This window comes from Capra hircus, chromosome 2 (assembly GCF_001704415.2).
Source record: "Capra hircus breed San Clemente chromosome 2, ASM170441v1, whole genome shotgun sequence".
Taxonomy (NCBI): Eukaryota; Metazoa; Chordata; class Mammalia; order Artiodactyla; family Bovidae; genus Capra; species Capra hircus.
The window spans coordinates 97232436-97246977 of NC_030809.1; the positions used below are offsets into that span (position 1 = coordinate 97232436).

The 14542-nt window shown below is 37.9% G+C and overlaps 1 protein-coding gene across 1 annotated transcript in view; it reads right to left on the minus strand.

Moving 5' to 3' along the window:
* CYTIP (cytohesin 1 interacting protein) overlaps window positions 1-14293 on the minus strand; it is a 30546-nt gene extending 16253 nt beyond the window's left edge. Inside the window, exons 1-5 of the mRNA XM_005676115.3 lie at window positions 14040-14293; window positions 6361-6410; window positions 6049-6103; window positions 2003-2105; window positions 1690-1783 (exon numbers count right to left, since the gene is read on the minus strand). Of these exons, the coding sequence (XP_005676172.1) occupies window positions 1690-1783; window positions 2003-2105; window positions 6049-6103; window positions 6361-6410; window positions 14040-14216 (479 nt within the window). The 5' untranslated portion in view covers window positions 14217-14293. The remainder of the gene's footprint in view (window positions 1-1689; window positions 1784-2002; window positions 2106-6048; window positions 6104-6360; window positions 6411-14039) is intronic.

Below are 14542 nucleotides of genomic sequence, written 5' to 3' on the forward strand. Positions count from 1 at the left end.
GTGGGCAGAACTGTAGGCATAGATTGGCCGCTGTCTTCAGTATTTATACAAACTGTCTCTCATTTCCCTGCCCTCTGGATTTCCATCTGTCTCCACCCACTACTCTTTAATTATACACCTGCGGTCTGCCCACTTCACCCATTTGGAATACAGGTTTCTGATTCTAACCACCAGCACATTCCCCTGAACATGTTCCTACCTCATGGATTGAAATTTCTCTGGAGCTAGAGTGGTCCCCATCCTCTATCCTGAACTCAGCAACCATAGAGTTGGACAAGGTCCTCTTCTACCACCAGTCATCTTTCAAAATTACTCTCACAAAACCTCTCCCAACCCCCCAAAAAACCATCCTTTGAAGTTTTAGACTAGAATCACAAAAGAGTGTCCAGGGAATTTTTTATTGGCAGCTTGCAAGGAACAGCTGTGGGATAGCTGGAGAAAGGATCCTGGCATCCAGAGCAGATGGTCAGATCCCAGTTCAGGCACTTACTAAGTGGCTGGTTTTAACTAAACCTCATTTCAGACTGAGTCACTTCACTTATAAATAGCAATAAAATCAACTTCACAAGATGACTGTAAAGAATAAATGAGATAATCAGAATAAATTCTAAACTATTACACCTGACTGATGAGACCCATGCTCTGCTTCCTGGAGAACACTCTGTCTTCATTTCTTACTCTACTCTTCTTAATTCACCAGCCACCAATTAATTAGACTGGCTATCTCTCTATCCCTTGAACATGCCAAGCCTACTTTGATAACTCAAACCTCTCTTTTACCTGAAATGTTCTCACCAGGAGTTCATCTAACCATCCCTTCTCATTATTTCACTCTCAGCTCAAAATTCACCTTCTCAGAAAGGACCACTTGTAACACTTAAGCTAAAAATGCAGCCCTCTCACTCAGTATTTTATCCCATCCCTTTTTCTACTTTCTCCATAGTAGTCATCATAATTTAAATGTCAAAATTACTTAAATTTGTGGGCTTCTCTTATCTATCTCTTTCCATAATTAATAAAACAATAGAAGAGTCTTTGTCTCCCCGAGCCTATCACAGAGCTGGAAATATAGTATTTGCTCAATAAATATTATTTTAATGAATGGGTGAATTCCATCTTTGTCTTATTAGGTTCTAAGGGTGGAAACGTCAGTTGAATCTGTTGGGGAAACAAACATCCCATTAGTAAATTGGGAATAACAGCAGGTGTCAGTGTATATGTTGCAGGGCAGGAGGGCTGAGCAGACTGTTCTTTCAGACGGAACACTAGGAGATAAAAACAACTGGCTGGTGGTATAAGAAGAAAAAGCGCAGCCCTCCTGAATTTCCATTTGCTCTAACCACAGGATTATGTAAACCACGGAAACTGGATTCATTCCTCTCTGTCTAAAGATACTGTAGGCCAGTTTAATTGAATTTGAATCAAAAATAAAATTTTAAAAATGCTATCCTTCCCACTCAGACATTGGGCTACTGATGCCCTCTGACTTCAGATGTTGACAACATGCTCAAGTTTGAGGAAACCTTGAGAAACAAAAGGAACTGATAAAAACGTCTGTACCCAATCCCCAAGCTGTGGTGCGCTGCCTCCCTTGTGATCCTGAACAAAAAACCTATTCATTCACTCAACAGGCATTATGAGAGACCATAACAATTTTTTAAGCCCCACGGGAAGCAACCAGATAGTTACATTAACAGGTTTCCTGACGATCTGATCAGGTCAACAACTTGTTTGTGGGTAAAGCCTTCTGTGCTCACACCATTGATTTTTGCAAGGACATCACCTGGGAGATGCCAAGAAAAACGAGTGTTAAAATGGTTGGTTAAATAATCTTTCCTGACCCACAAATGAAACAAAACACACAAGCCCCAAACCTTGGCAATATAAAGGAGCTGAGGAAATTCAAAGCAACAATCACATCCTGACCTCCACCATCAAAAAAAAAAAAATTTTTTTTCTTGCTATTTAAATAATTCCAAACATAAGCATAGTTCTGACTTACCCGCTTGCAGGCCAGCACAGTGTGCTGGGCTGTCCTCCTGGATTTTGCAGATCAGGGTGCACATATCTGTGGAGCAGGTGTTCTGGTTTGGGAGCCTGTAAGTCTGTAAAATAAGAAAGATACATAATTACTATTAAAAAACTCAAAATCTATTTGTCAAAAAAATTGAGCAGTATCAATTTCCTTACATAACATGATACAGAAGTACAAAGAACAATCTGGGAAGCTTTTCTGAGTATAAACTGAATATGAGGACCAATCTGACACCTCCCACACATTCTGTAGCTGACCTCATTCATAAAAAAAAAAAAAAAAATCTGGGGCTTCCCTGGTGGCTCAGTGGTTAAGAACCTGCCTGCCAATGCAGGAGACACAAGTTGGATCCCTGGCCCAGCATTATCCTGCATGCCAGGGGCCAACTAAACCCATGTGCCACACCTTCTGAGCCTGTGCCCTAGAGCCTGCGAGTCGCCGCTACTGAAGCCGACATGCTCTAGAGCCTGTGCTTTGTAAAAAGAGAAACCACTGCAATGTGAAGCCCGCTCCCTGCGACTAGAGAGGAGCCCCCACTCACTACAACTAGAGAAAAGCAACACAGCAACAAAGAGCCAGCACAGCCAAAAATCAATAAATAAATGTTAAAAGAAAACACATCTGGCTTAAGAAAGGAAGCAGTGTAAGACTGGCTTAAGATTTAAGACGTTCATGCCTAAGAGACCACCTGATGCTATTGGGTATTTAACAAGAAAAATTCAGTTTCTATTTCCCCAGTAGGATAAAACAACAGTAGCCAAGAGCAGAGAGAAAAATCTCTATGTGGTTCTCCCAAGCTAAAGTACTCATTACAGGAGCGTATGAAACATTACACATCCAGCAAGGGAGATATGCCAACAATAATTATTTTAAATCAGAGTTCTGCAAATAATGACAATCTGCCCTTCATTAATTCAAAAGTTTTATAATTGACTCAATTATCTTCATTCCTGAACGCTCGTTGGTACACCTGCCCTGAATACTCACCAATTCATTAGCCACTCGACTGAAAGAGAAAAAGTTATGCTTCATCTCTTGCCTCAATTTGGCAAAAGCAACTTGGTTTTGTTTTTCTTTTCAATTTGTACCAAGAACACAGCACCAGTGTTTGATGAATAGAGTGGCCCAGTGATCTATATTCTTCTTTTTCACATATTTAAGTTATGAGGTCTAGTTCCATTTAGAATCAAAATTAGCATTCTGAGTTGAGTAAGTCTTCCTAATATCTGTTTCCTAAAATTAAACCACATCCCAGTACTGCTTCCTTGTGGAAAAACTAATGTCCAAGGTCCATTCCTTTATATTTTAGACATACAGTTTCCAGAACCAGCAGAACCACAAGTCAACCAATACAATGAACTTCTAGAAACTTGACTTTGTTAACATTGAAGGGATTTCTATTTACTCTAAAGGGCATTTAGAGTCCCCCTATCTTAAAGGCAGATGAGACTTTTAGAGATCATGTAATCTACTTTCAAGACCCTGATGCTAGGAAAGATTGAAGGCAGGAGAAGAAGGGGACACCAGAGGATGAGATGGTTGGATGGTGTCACTGACTCGATGGACATGAGTTTGAGCAAGCTCCAGGAGTTGGTGATGGACAGGGAAGCCCAGCATGCTGCAGTCTATGGAGTCGCAAAGAGTCGGACATGACTAGCCAACTGAACTGAACTGAACTGAATTTACTTTCCATCAATATCAGAGATTCCTTTAACAGATTTTTTTTGCCAGGGAATCTTCTTGCCACCGCCCAGGCCCTTCCAGAAATGAAGCATGGTCTGGTTCACGCAACACATGGACCAAAGCTATAAGAGACCTTCCTTTGGGAAACCACTGTTATAATGATTCTCATTAGCAGTGAGAATTTACGCTCCATGTCCAGGAAGCAGAGTAAGTACAGTGAAGGGGAAACGTTAATTGGGGTAGCATGCACTTGCGTATATGTTTGCCACAGGTGTAAAATTTGTGGTTCGAGATAGGCAGAGGTCCAAGAGCTTTGGAAAGAACTAATCCAGTTGGACATTTTTCTTTTGCTCAGTCATTTCCTAGAGACACAAAAGTACACTACTTTCTCATGCCCAATAGCCTTCATTCTAACACTTGTCATTTGCCTACCTTCTACTGGAATCAGGCACATTATTTAGCACTTCACATAAGTTATCTCATCTAAAATGCCTAAGAACCTACTAAAGTAGCACTGAAAGAACACAAATTCAGTTGTAAATGAATCTAAGGTCTGTGTTCTGGTCTTGCAACATTACTGTCCATATCAGCAAAACACTAACATCCATGGAAACCAGTGGAGGTGAACTTGTTCTCTCCCAGCATGCCCTGTGCCCCACTGACCAGGATCCAAATACATGTTAATGAATGGAGGCACAATAAGGGTATATGAGATTCTACTTGGCCTTTAAAATATTCTCAGGGCATGCCCCCTATTTGACAATCACTATAAACTTTGTGAATACTAGGTAATAGGTAATGCATAGAGCTAGTAATGGAAAGCATACACCCATAGGGAATTTGCAGAGGAATGGACCCTTGCATCACTAAAATAACATGCTACAGTCCAGCGGTGAAGCCATCATTCATGTGAATCCAGAAAGGTTCAGGCCACTAAAACCTGCTGTCTACTAATGACAGTTTTGATTCTTGCTCCATGCAGTGTTTATGGTATGAAGGAGAAATGTGGGAGAAGCAGTGATATGTCTATAGAAAGATGAGAAGAGATTCTCCTTGGTCACGTTAAGTAAGGATAAATGAGTAGTCTTTGCTCCTGTTTTCAGTAGCAATCACTGAACATCCTTGGGCATAATTCTCATTTGAAAAGAAGTGGTCACAAAAAGCACAGTGTCTCTACAGTACAGAATAGGGAGTGTTTCATGTGAATGAGGAATAAGAGAGAGTACTATGCTTCTAAAGCCCAATGAAAGAATTAGAGATTGCACCAAATTCAAAGGTAGAATTCAGAAAGGAGAAGCTTTCTTCTTTTCTCTGAGAGCCTTCTCCCTGCTCATGGCAGCTAAAGTTCCGTTTTGTTTATTCTTAAAACGCATCTTACAGAGCAGCATCCTGTTCCTATTCTTAAAACACACTGAGTTTCCAATTGTTGTGCTGATAATTAGTCACCAAAGTTTTATGAAGCCAGCACCAAAGTTAAGACATAAAAACTGATGTTTGGTATGAGGATATGATTATGCAGAATGCTTCTAAAAGAAATGCAAAAGTGTACTGGAAAAAGAACACAGTAATACTTAAACTACTTCTGTTGTGCTTAATTAGACATGCCTTTGTTTGACCTAATGCATCATATTTACAAATATAGCCATGAAAAAGCAGACAGCAAGTAAGAAATTAAATTCTTAGGCTATTAAATAGAAATCCATAAAGACTTAAAATTTCATACAGCATGAGGCATACACGCATAGAGCCAAATATTCTTAAGCATTTTCAAATAATAGTGATAAAATGTTACCACCAAGGAAAAGAGTACAAACTTCTCATAAAGTCCAATATGAAAACTTTAGTATTTTCAAATATAATAGTAACTATAAATGAATAGATGCAGTCCATATACACAAATATATTCCTGTCAAGTATCTCTGAATACTGAAGTGTAGGCAAACTCTGATGCACAGTATAAGAAATTATTGTGCAAAACCCATCACTAATGCAAATATATAAGATTCACTTATAAAGCGTACATCATTCTCTTATTTATGAGCTGACTGATAGCAAGAATTTCTGATCAGTCTCAGACTGACAAGAAGAATAAAGCAAAGAGGAACAAGAAGTTGAGTAAATCTCAGGGTGATTACTTTATCTGCTTGAATGTTTTCTTTCCTTGATGGTACCCAACAAACCGAAAAACTACCAAAAACAGCCACACATAGAACACAAGTCACAGCCTCTCTCAATCCCTAAGCCCGACTTCATTCTTTCTTTGTAAATATCATGACATTGCCAGTGCCACTTTCTTAATTAAAAGTCTGGAAAATTTGAAAACTGCCCACCTGAATTTCAAATCCAAATGTTCCATTATCTTGTTTTTCCACAGTAACAAGCTTTCTGTAAAAAAAAAAAAAGCTAGGAATGAAGATCAAAGTGTCACATTTGGCACATATCTATCATTAAAAATAACTGCCAATAAAAAATAGCTGATGTTTGTATAAATTATAGTATGTATGACTGTGTCTGTGTGTGTGTGTGTGTGTGTGTGTGTGTGTGTGTGTGTGTGTGTGTGTGTGTATGAGACATCAACAGCCTGGAAAGCTGTGTTCCTAAACATCTTGGTGAGACACCAAAAAATAAATGAAATTCTTTACCTTTGAGACCAGGAAAAGTCACCTACAGAACTTGATCTTGTCAGAGCAAGCTGAAAAATAAAAGTACACAGTTATTGAAAGATCCTTAAGACACAACTGTTAAATGTTCTAAATCACAAAGGACTCTTCTTTGGCCCCACTCCTGGGAAATTGTTACAGAAAGGCAGTAATTTCCATTCTCCAGTGATAGCAAAGGAGAGCTGGGAAAGGAACCATTCAGGTATTTCATTTGAAAGATTAAAACAGGCTTCCATAATAACACCCTATGGCAAAAGAGTTAATGTAATGTGGCAAAATTCTGAAGCTTCCAAAAAGAACTTCATATCTAATCTGTATCTAAAATAGCCTCTGAAAGTTTAACCACAGCAGTTTATAATCACACTGAAATCCAAAGAAAAAATAACACCCATAGAATGGCATATAAAACAAAATAGTTGATAGTTTGGGGAGATACTGATGAAATGACTGTTTATTGTAATAGTTTAATATGTTACTGTTTTTAGAAGGATAAAATCATCTACTATCTAGAAGCATAATTTGGGTAAAACGAGGGACTCAAAACCTCAATTATTTTTATGACTTATTTTTGCAATCGTTTTAAAAGAGTACAGTAAGATTTCTATCCAAGAAAGGAAAGGAACTTCAGAATGGTATAAATGTTGTAAATGGCATAAACTTTTGCTTCCCTGGTAGCTCAGACAGTAAAGAATCTGCCTGCAATGTGGGAGACCTGGGTTTGATCCCTGGGTCGGGAAGATCCCCTGGAGATAAGAATGGCTACCCACTCTGGTATTCTTGCCTGGAGAATCCCATGAACAGATGAGCCTGGCAGGCTATAGTCCATGGGGTCGCAAAGAGTCAGACAGGACTGAGCAACTAACATTTTCACTTTACTCCTCTGCATGTTTTGGGAAGAGATCATTTAAAGATAAGCTTCCAGGATACAGTCTATCATTATAAATAAAGGAAAAGTTGCTGAAAGGTGTCATTTCTTTTAAAGTAATTATAGTGAGTTTTGTGTGTACTGTGTTGGTTCTTTGCTTAGGCATTAACAAATGTTAATCAGCTCTTTCTCAAGTGTTGGTTCACGGTTCCAAAACAGAAGTTCATGCTACTGGTTAGTCCAAGGTGTTTATTTAAGTGGCAACCTATTATGCTTCTTATATATCAGTGACTTTAGAAAATATCAGGAGATAATGCAGGTGTCCAAACAAATAAAAGTAAAATAGAAGCTAACAGCCAAAAGGAGAAAAGTATGCAGAAGAAATTAATGCACAAATGAAGTCTTCATTAAGGCATCTGTTAGAGAAGCTACATCACTGTAAGGAAATTGAATTACCAAGTACAAAATGCCAGCATTCTCACAAATTTTCTTGAATGGTTCAGTGTTCAGAATTTGGCCACTGGTCAGTATTGTTAACCCAGTGAAAAAACTGACCTCTTCCTACAATAATAATAAATTTATTATACTTTCCTCTTTTATTAGTTCTGGACTGCAAATCATTTATATCATCTTGAAGACTACAACAAGAGAAGGCTCAGAACCAAAAAAAATAAAAAAAGTTTCTCTATATTTGCTTAAAAAAAAAAAAACCCTAATGGTGGGAAAGATTGAAGGCAAAAGGAAAAGAGGGCAGCAGAGGATGATACGGTTAGATAGCAACACTGACTCAATGGACATGAATTGGAGCAAACTCCAGGAGACAGTGAAGGACAGGAAGCCTGGCATGCTTCATCCATGGGATCACAAAGAATCAGACACGACAGTGAGTGAACAACAATCTATTTTTAATTTATAAGAACTAACTGTGGAAGGCCTATTAGAGTTTGTATGGTTTGTTTCAGCCTGATTTTGTCCTGATAGGTCCATTAACAAGGATGGGGACCATTCAGCTATGCAGTAGGCTGCCTTCTTGTGGAAAAGAGCAATAAGCTTGATATGCCCAAGCATTCTCAACCTCTCAACTATACTATACTCATATTTTCTTAATTTATTTTCATTACCTCTATTTGCTTGGCTTTTATCCTTATTTCAGATGTAAAGTACTCAGGTAGGTCATATCATGCTATCTGTAAATCATAACTAGTGTTTATATTTAAAAATATTATTCTTGCTATCAATACTCATCAGATTATGCATATATTTATAGATATGGAAGTATACATGTATACTTATATGAAGGGCAGATGGGATTAAATACCTCACTTCTGTTCATAATTACTTGTAGCCTTTGGGCCTCTTAGGGGATGTATGCATTTTATTTCTACCCCAACACCTAGCACAGGGTTTGGAATAGAATGGAACCATATAATCAGAAAAACAGAAGTAAACCACTAGATAACAATACAATCAAGTAAGTGGTAGTGGGAGATGCAAAGTTTTATAAAAGAGTCTTCAACTCTGTCCATTAAATTAAATATTCATAGGAAAAGCTCAAGGGTAGAGTTTTAAAAATATAAAATAAAATTTTAAATGGAAGAAAACAAACAAAGATTAAAAAAAAAAAAACCTGAATTCTAAAACAGCAAGAACCATAGCAAAAGAACTAATAGAAAACAAAGTCAGTCAAACTCTAGCTAATTGACCTGATTAAAATGGAAATATCTGCCTAGAATAATAGGAGATGCAGAGCAGATACTCAGCTCTTGGGGACTGACTTGGGTCATCAGTGAAACAAAGAAAAAAAATCAGACTAAATCAAATTATGAATTAGTTTCCACTCTGGATCAGCAATGAGCCTGTCATAGGCACCTAACATTAAATACACAACTGCTAAATGAATGAATAGTTCATTTTCATTCATTTAGCAGGAATTAATGAATTCTTAAAGTTTTGAGACTTTTTCCTCATCAATTTTAAATACACCTTTGCTAAGCAAATAATCATAGCATTGATGAGAATCTCAAGATTTCATCTCATCCTCCATTAACCTGTCTTCTAAATCAAAAAAAAATCATTCTAGATAAATTCAAATACAAAATTAAGTCCACAAGACAAATCCAAGACCTCTGTAAAAAGGAAATTTCCCCACCTCTCTTGGGCTAAGCTTTCTACTCTAGCTAATTCGATTAAAATGGAAATTTCTACCTAGATGAGATGCAGAGCAGAAACTCAGTTCTTGTGGACTGACTCGGGTTCAGTGAGAAAAAAAAAAAATCAGACTAAATCTAATTATAAATTAGTTTCCACTCTGGATCAGCAATGAGGCTGTCATAGGCACCTAACATTTAAAATAAAAAAAAAATTTTTAATAAATGAGGCACCATCAAATTCTCTGACACATGCCACATCCAGACACAGTACCTACTTGTTTTTGATCTGAACTCTCAGACTCAGGCAATGTGGAATGTTCTTAGGGTTCAACCAAAGGAATGTTCTTAGGAATGTTCAACCAAACTATCTGTCTAAGTGAAAAGAAGTATGTCTGAAGTCTTATCAAATAGTTTTACACGTTAGAACAAGTTTTGTCTGCAGCCCTCTCCCTGGAGTGAGCAGCCTTCTTCTAGAATCTGACCAGTGGAGTCTCTGCTCCCTAGACTGCCCTCCCAACCCGAGTCCTTTCTCGGGGCTGGAGGGATGACACCAAAACTCCTGAATGAGGAACTGGTATGCAACAAACAGCATACGCTGGCAACAGCTGTCTTTTATTACACATTATCTAATATGAGAAATCTAGGTTTAGCAATTTGGCAGGGCTGCAAACTACACATTCAATTATGTCTCCTGAGAAGACAAAGCTCCTTAACCCCTTGCTAGCTTCTGATCCCTGGGTTGGGAAGATCCTCTGGAAAAGGGAATGGCTACCCACTCCAGTATTCTTGCCTGGAGAATTTCATGGACAGAGGAGCCTGATGGACTACAGTCCATGGGGTCACAAAGAGTCAGACATGGCTGAGCAACTAACGCTTTCCCTTTTTTTCAGCTTCTAATATAAAGATGCCTGGGGTTTGGGCTGAGGATCCCAACTCTTGTGTTTTTAGTCAGGTGATTTAAAAGCTTACCAAAAAATGTAACCTAATTTTTGCTGCTATGAGATGATTCACAATGTCCCTCTTTAGTGGGAAACAAAGACCAAATATTTCAACTGTCAGTTTGCAAAAATTAATAATAATCTGTAGCAGAGCCAGATAGTCAGCCCTGCAGAGGAGCTTATAGTTTCATACTGTAGCCACTTCTGCTGCTAAGTAACAGCCTGCTACTTCCTCTCCCCACTGTGTACCCATTTCCTGAAAGTGTCATGAGTGGGGGAAGGGGCAGATACCTACTCACAGATGAGATATTTTTGTTTTTGTTATTTGTTTCAAAAGTCCACAAATTGTGTGTTCTGCTCCCTTTCCAGTACCCTACCTCATTCTCCCAATTCTTCCATGAATACAGGTTTTTCCCCTTTTTGAGTCAGGAGGCTTAGAATAACATGGCTCTGCAGAAATATTTTAAGATTAACAAAATAATGGAGCTGAACTCAATTTCTTAACTATAAGTGCTCTTGAGGAATGTAAATAGTGTACAACACTGCAGCTTCTCAAGAAAATCTTATTGTGGGCTCAGGAATCTCTTTCAAGAAAAATTTTTGATATATTCTCTAAGAGCACCACAATATGGATTAGAGAATACTTACCAAATTCTTTTGTAATGAAGTTAACAGTTTTCTACGAAAAGTATTCATTAAATGGCCAGAATATCTTGTTGTCATCAAGAACACTTAGGAATTTTGGTGACAGATGAGTGTGTGGCCAGAAATAAAATAAAAGCTCCTGAAGGGCAGAACCCAACTCAGAAATGCATACTAAGTCAGCACAATATTCTATATCTGACTTATAACTGAAATCACCCTTCCAGAAGTTGTCTATTTAGGAATAATTTGATAACCAAAGAAAACCAAACAAAGAGAAACAGTTTGTGGTCCCACGAATGCATATTCAGTCTTCCCCTCTGTCAGTTTTTCACTATAGCATTCAGCGAAAACTACTTTCCAAGGGTGACCTACTGCCCTTGGGAAAATGGGTGTAAGGCCCATGGCTACTCTTTTAGTATCACAACATTCATCAAGATAACCTTACTTCATACCATCTCCTTCCTACAGCATTTTCCATTGCAGGGATTTTTTTTCCTAAAACTGTGTTCAAAAGTAGGAGACCTCACTGGGTGTATGTCACCTCCTACAAATACAGGTATCGAGATAATATAAACACAGAGACATCTATTTTTAAATAATGTTGAGTGCAAACACCCCAGTGATTCTGAAGATTAACCTGAAACTACGGGCTTAACCAGATACAGCTTGGCAGAAACCAAAGTCAGTGATAACAAGAAGTATGAATTGTTGATGTCAGCACTGAAAGGGTTGAAAATAACAGTGGGCAGAAAACACCTGCTTGTGGGATTGCTTCACAGGGATCTCGTTGCCTGCAATTCAGTCAGTGCCAAATGAATAGTTATTCTCTAAAGACCAGTTAAAGGAAATGAACATCCATTTGGAAAATTCTAAACGGTTGGAATAAACTTGCATCAAGTCTCATTGATGATAATTGTACAGAATCAAATATATCATATACAAATGTTTTGTTTTGCTTTTTATTTTCTTTAAGTAAATTTCACAACAGTAACAAAAAAATGTCTAAATAGGAGGAGTCTCACCCTGGGAAAGAATATGAGGAAAGGGAGAAGAAAGGACCTACAAGAGATGTGAACATATAAGTAAAATAATTGGTGAGGAAGTGTGTGTGTACGTGTACATAGATATACAGATCACACACACACACACACACACACACCCCTGTATCTCATATACCTAAATCATTCTCATCTTCTCCCATAGCCTCCCTGATTGCTTCCTTTTAGTTCACACTTTCTTCACTCAGGCTTAAAATCAAATGTGGCTCCCTCTTCTTCACTGCTTTTCACAGCCAAGTATTTGTGTCTCTTCTCAATTCCTTCAGTTCCTCTTTCTCCAACTACTGCAAAAATTGCTCCCTCACCACTAGGCTCTACCCATTTACTGACAAGCAAGTTTCCAGAGTAAGGTTCCTGAAACCTTGTATTCAGTCATGATCAGTTCCTTGCGTACTGGTCAGATTCCTACTTCCTCAGGGGAAGTGTTCAAGTCTTATGAAAAACAGCCCAGCTCTGAGGTCTCCTCTCCTCTCCCACACAGACACTCATTGGGTCCACCTAACACAGTAATGTACTATTACTTAAACTTCCCTAAGGGCCCCAAGATCTGTACCTCAGCATTTTAATTATTCCTTTGCTCTGGAATACCCTTCAATATCCAGTATATCTATCCTTGAAGGTTGTATTCAAAGACATGTACTTGGGTTAGAGCATGTATGTTACTTTATATTGTATAACACCTACTTGCTCTGTCTACTCAATCGTAAACCCTGTAAGGCCAGGAAATTTTCCTTCTCATCTTTATACACTCTACACTGCTATACACCTGAAAAGTGAATAAAGGTTTTGGTACTTCCCAAAGGGGCTTTATTTTCAGACAGTAACTCGATAGGAATGTTTTTTATTCAACTTAATGTCATAAAGGCACTTTGGAATTGAAAAAGATCAATCATCCAAACCAGAACAAATTATTCCCTTATCTTTCTTGAAAAATACCAAAGAATCAGCTATGTGCATCACTTAAAAAAGATCATGACTCTTCCACTATGCTATAACTCTGTAATCCTGAAATTAGAAGGCTTAAGAAGAACATACAAAGTGCATGCAAGATTTAAGGGCAAAACTTCATGCTTTAAAACAATTCTAAATATTTTTGTATTCAGATGTGTACGTGGAGCATTATAGCAAGCTAGCTAACCAAAATCTAAAGAGATTTTCTGGTTTAATTCTTTTTTACAAGTTGGAAATTGAAAAACACTCGCAATAAATCCAGTTGGACATGGATTTTCCCAAATGAGTTTTCCTCTCTAGGGAAATACTTTGCAATCACAATTAAAATAATAACATAATTACTGAGTTATTTGGCACATACTACACGTCAGTCATTCTGTTAAACACTGTGCTTTTCTTCACTTACACCGCAGAAGAGCCCTGCAGGATGGTTCTATTACTATCTTCATTTCAGAAAAAAAGCAAACTGAATCTTAGAGAAGAAAATTACTCAAGATTCCACAGCTACTAAGTGGCAGATCTTGCACTCATTTATCCAATAAAAGTCTTAATTCCCAATAGTGTGAGGTACATCCAGTGCCCAGAACTAAATATAATTTTGTCAATAAAACTTGCACTAAAAAATAATGTATTTTCCCTGGATTATGAATTGACATGACTATTAGAGACTGGGAGAGAGGCTGGGAGGGAAGGACTCAATGGGAGACATACAGGAAAAAAGAACAATAATTCTCAAACTGATTGTGTCTATAATACATACCATCTTCAAGTTGATATGCTTAATGATTTTTAATTCATCAGAATACCTCTTGTAGTGAGAAAATAATCTTCTTTCAAGTTTTGCCTTACAAATGTTTCCTTATGGTCTTAAATCTTAAGACTTAATGACTAGAGTCTGAGTTCTCTGGGCCCCTTGCCTCTCTCTTCACCCATACTCTGAGCCACTAATTTCAAAGGATCTGAAATAACATTTTTAACATGCAGTCAAACAAACATATCACTCTTCTCTCAAGAGAACAAGAATACTGTAAAAGGTAAAAAATAGCACTCATACCTGCTTTCTTCCCCGAGGCAAAGTAGCCACAGTATCTGCCAGCATTTGAAGCCTTCTCTTATCATCATCCATAGTGAAACTGCCTGTGAGTGTGGAGTAAGAGCTATGCCCTGGACCAGCACAGTACTCCATGAAATTGCCATTGCTGCTCTGTTTCCTGAGCTTTTGTAAAGACATTGTGAGTAAAGATTACTCCAGCTAGCACATGGTTGAGTGGCCTTGCAGGGTGGGGAAAGCTAAAAGTATAACCCTCTGACAAGCAATCAAAAGTAGCAAAGCAGAAACAGCCCATGTGACTTCTGTGGTTTGAGGTACTTGTTACACAAACACTATCTTGCAGTTCACTCCCATTCTCAGTACTTTTTTCTTTAAGCCCCTGAGAGAAGGCTAGTTTTCAGCATTAAAATATTTTTTTTTTCTCTTCAAACAGCCAGAACTCTTTCATGTTCTATGGCAAGTTGTGTTCAAAACACCATCTACCTTTTTTTGTAAAAGAAAAAGAA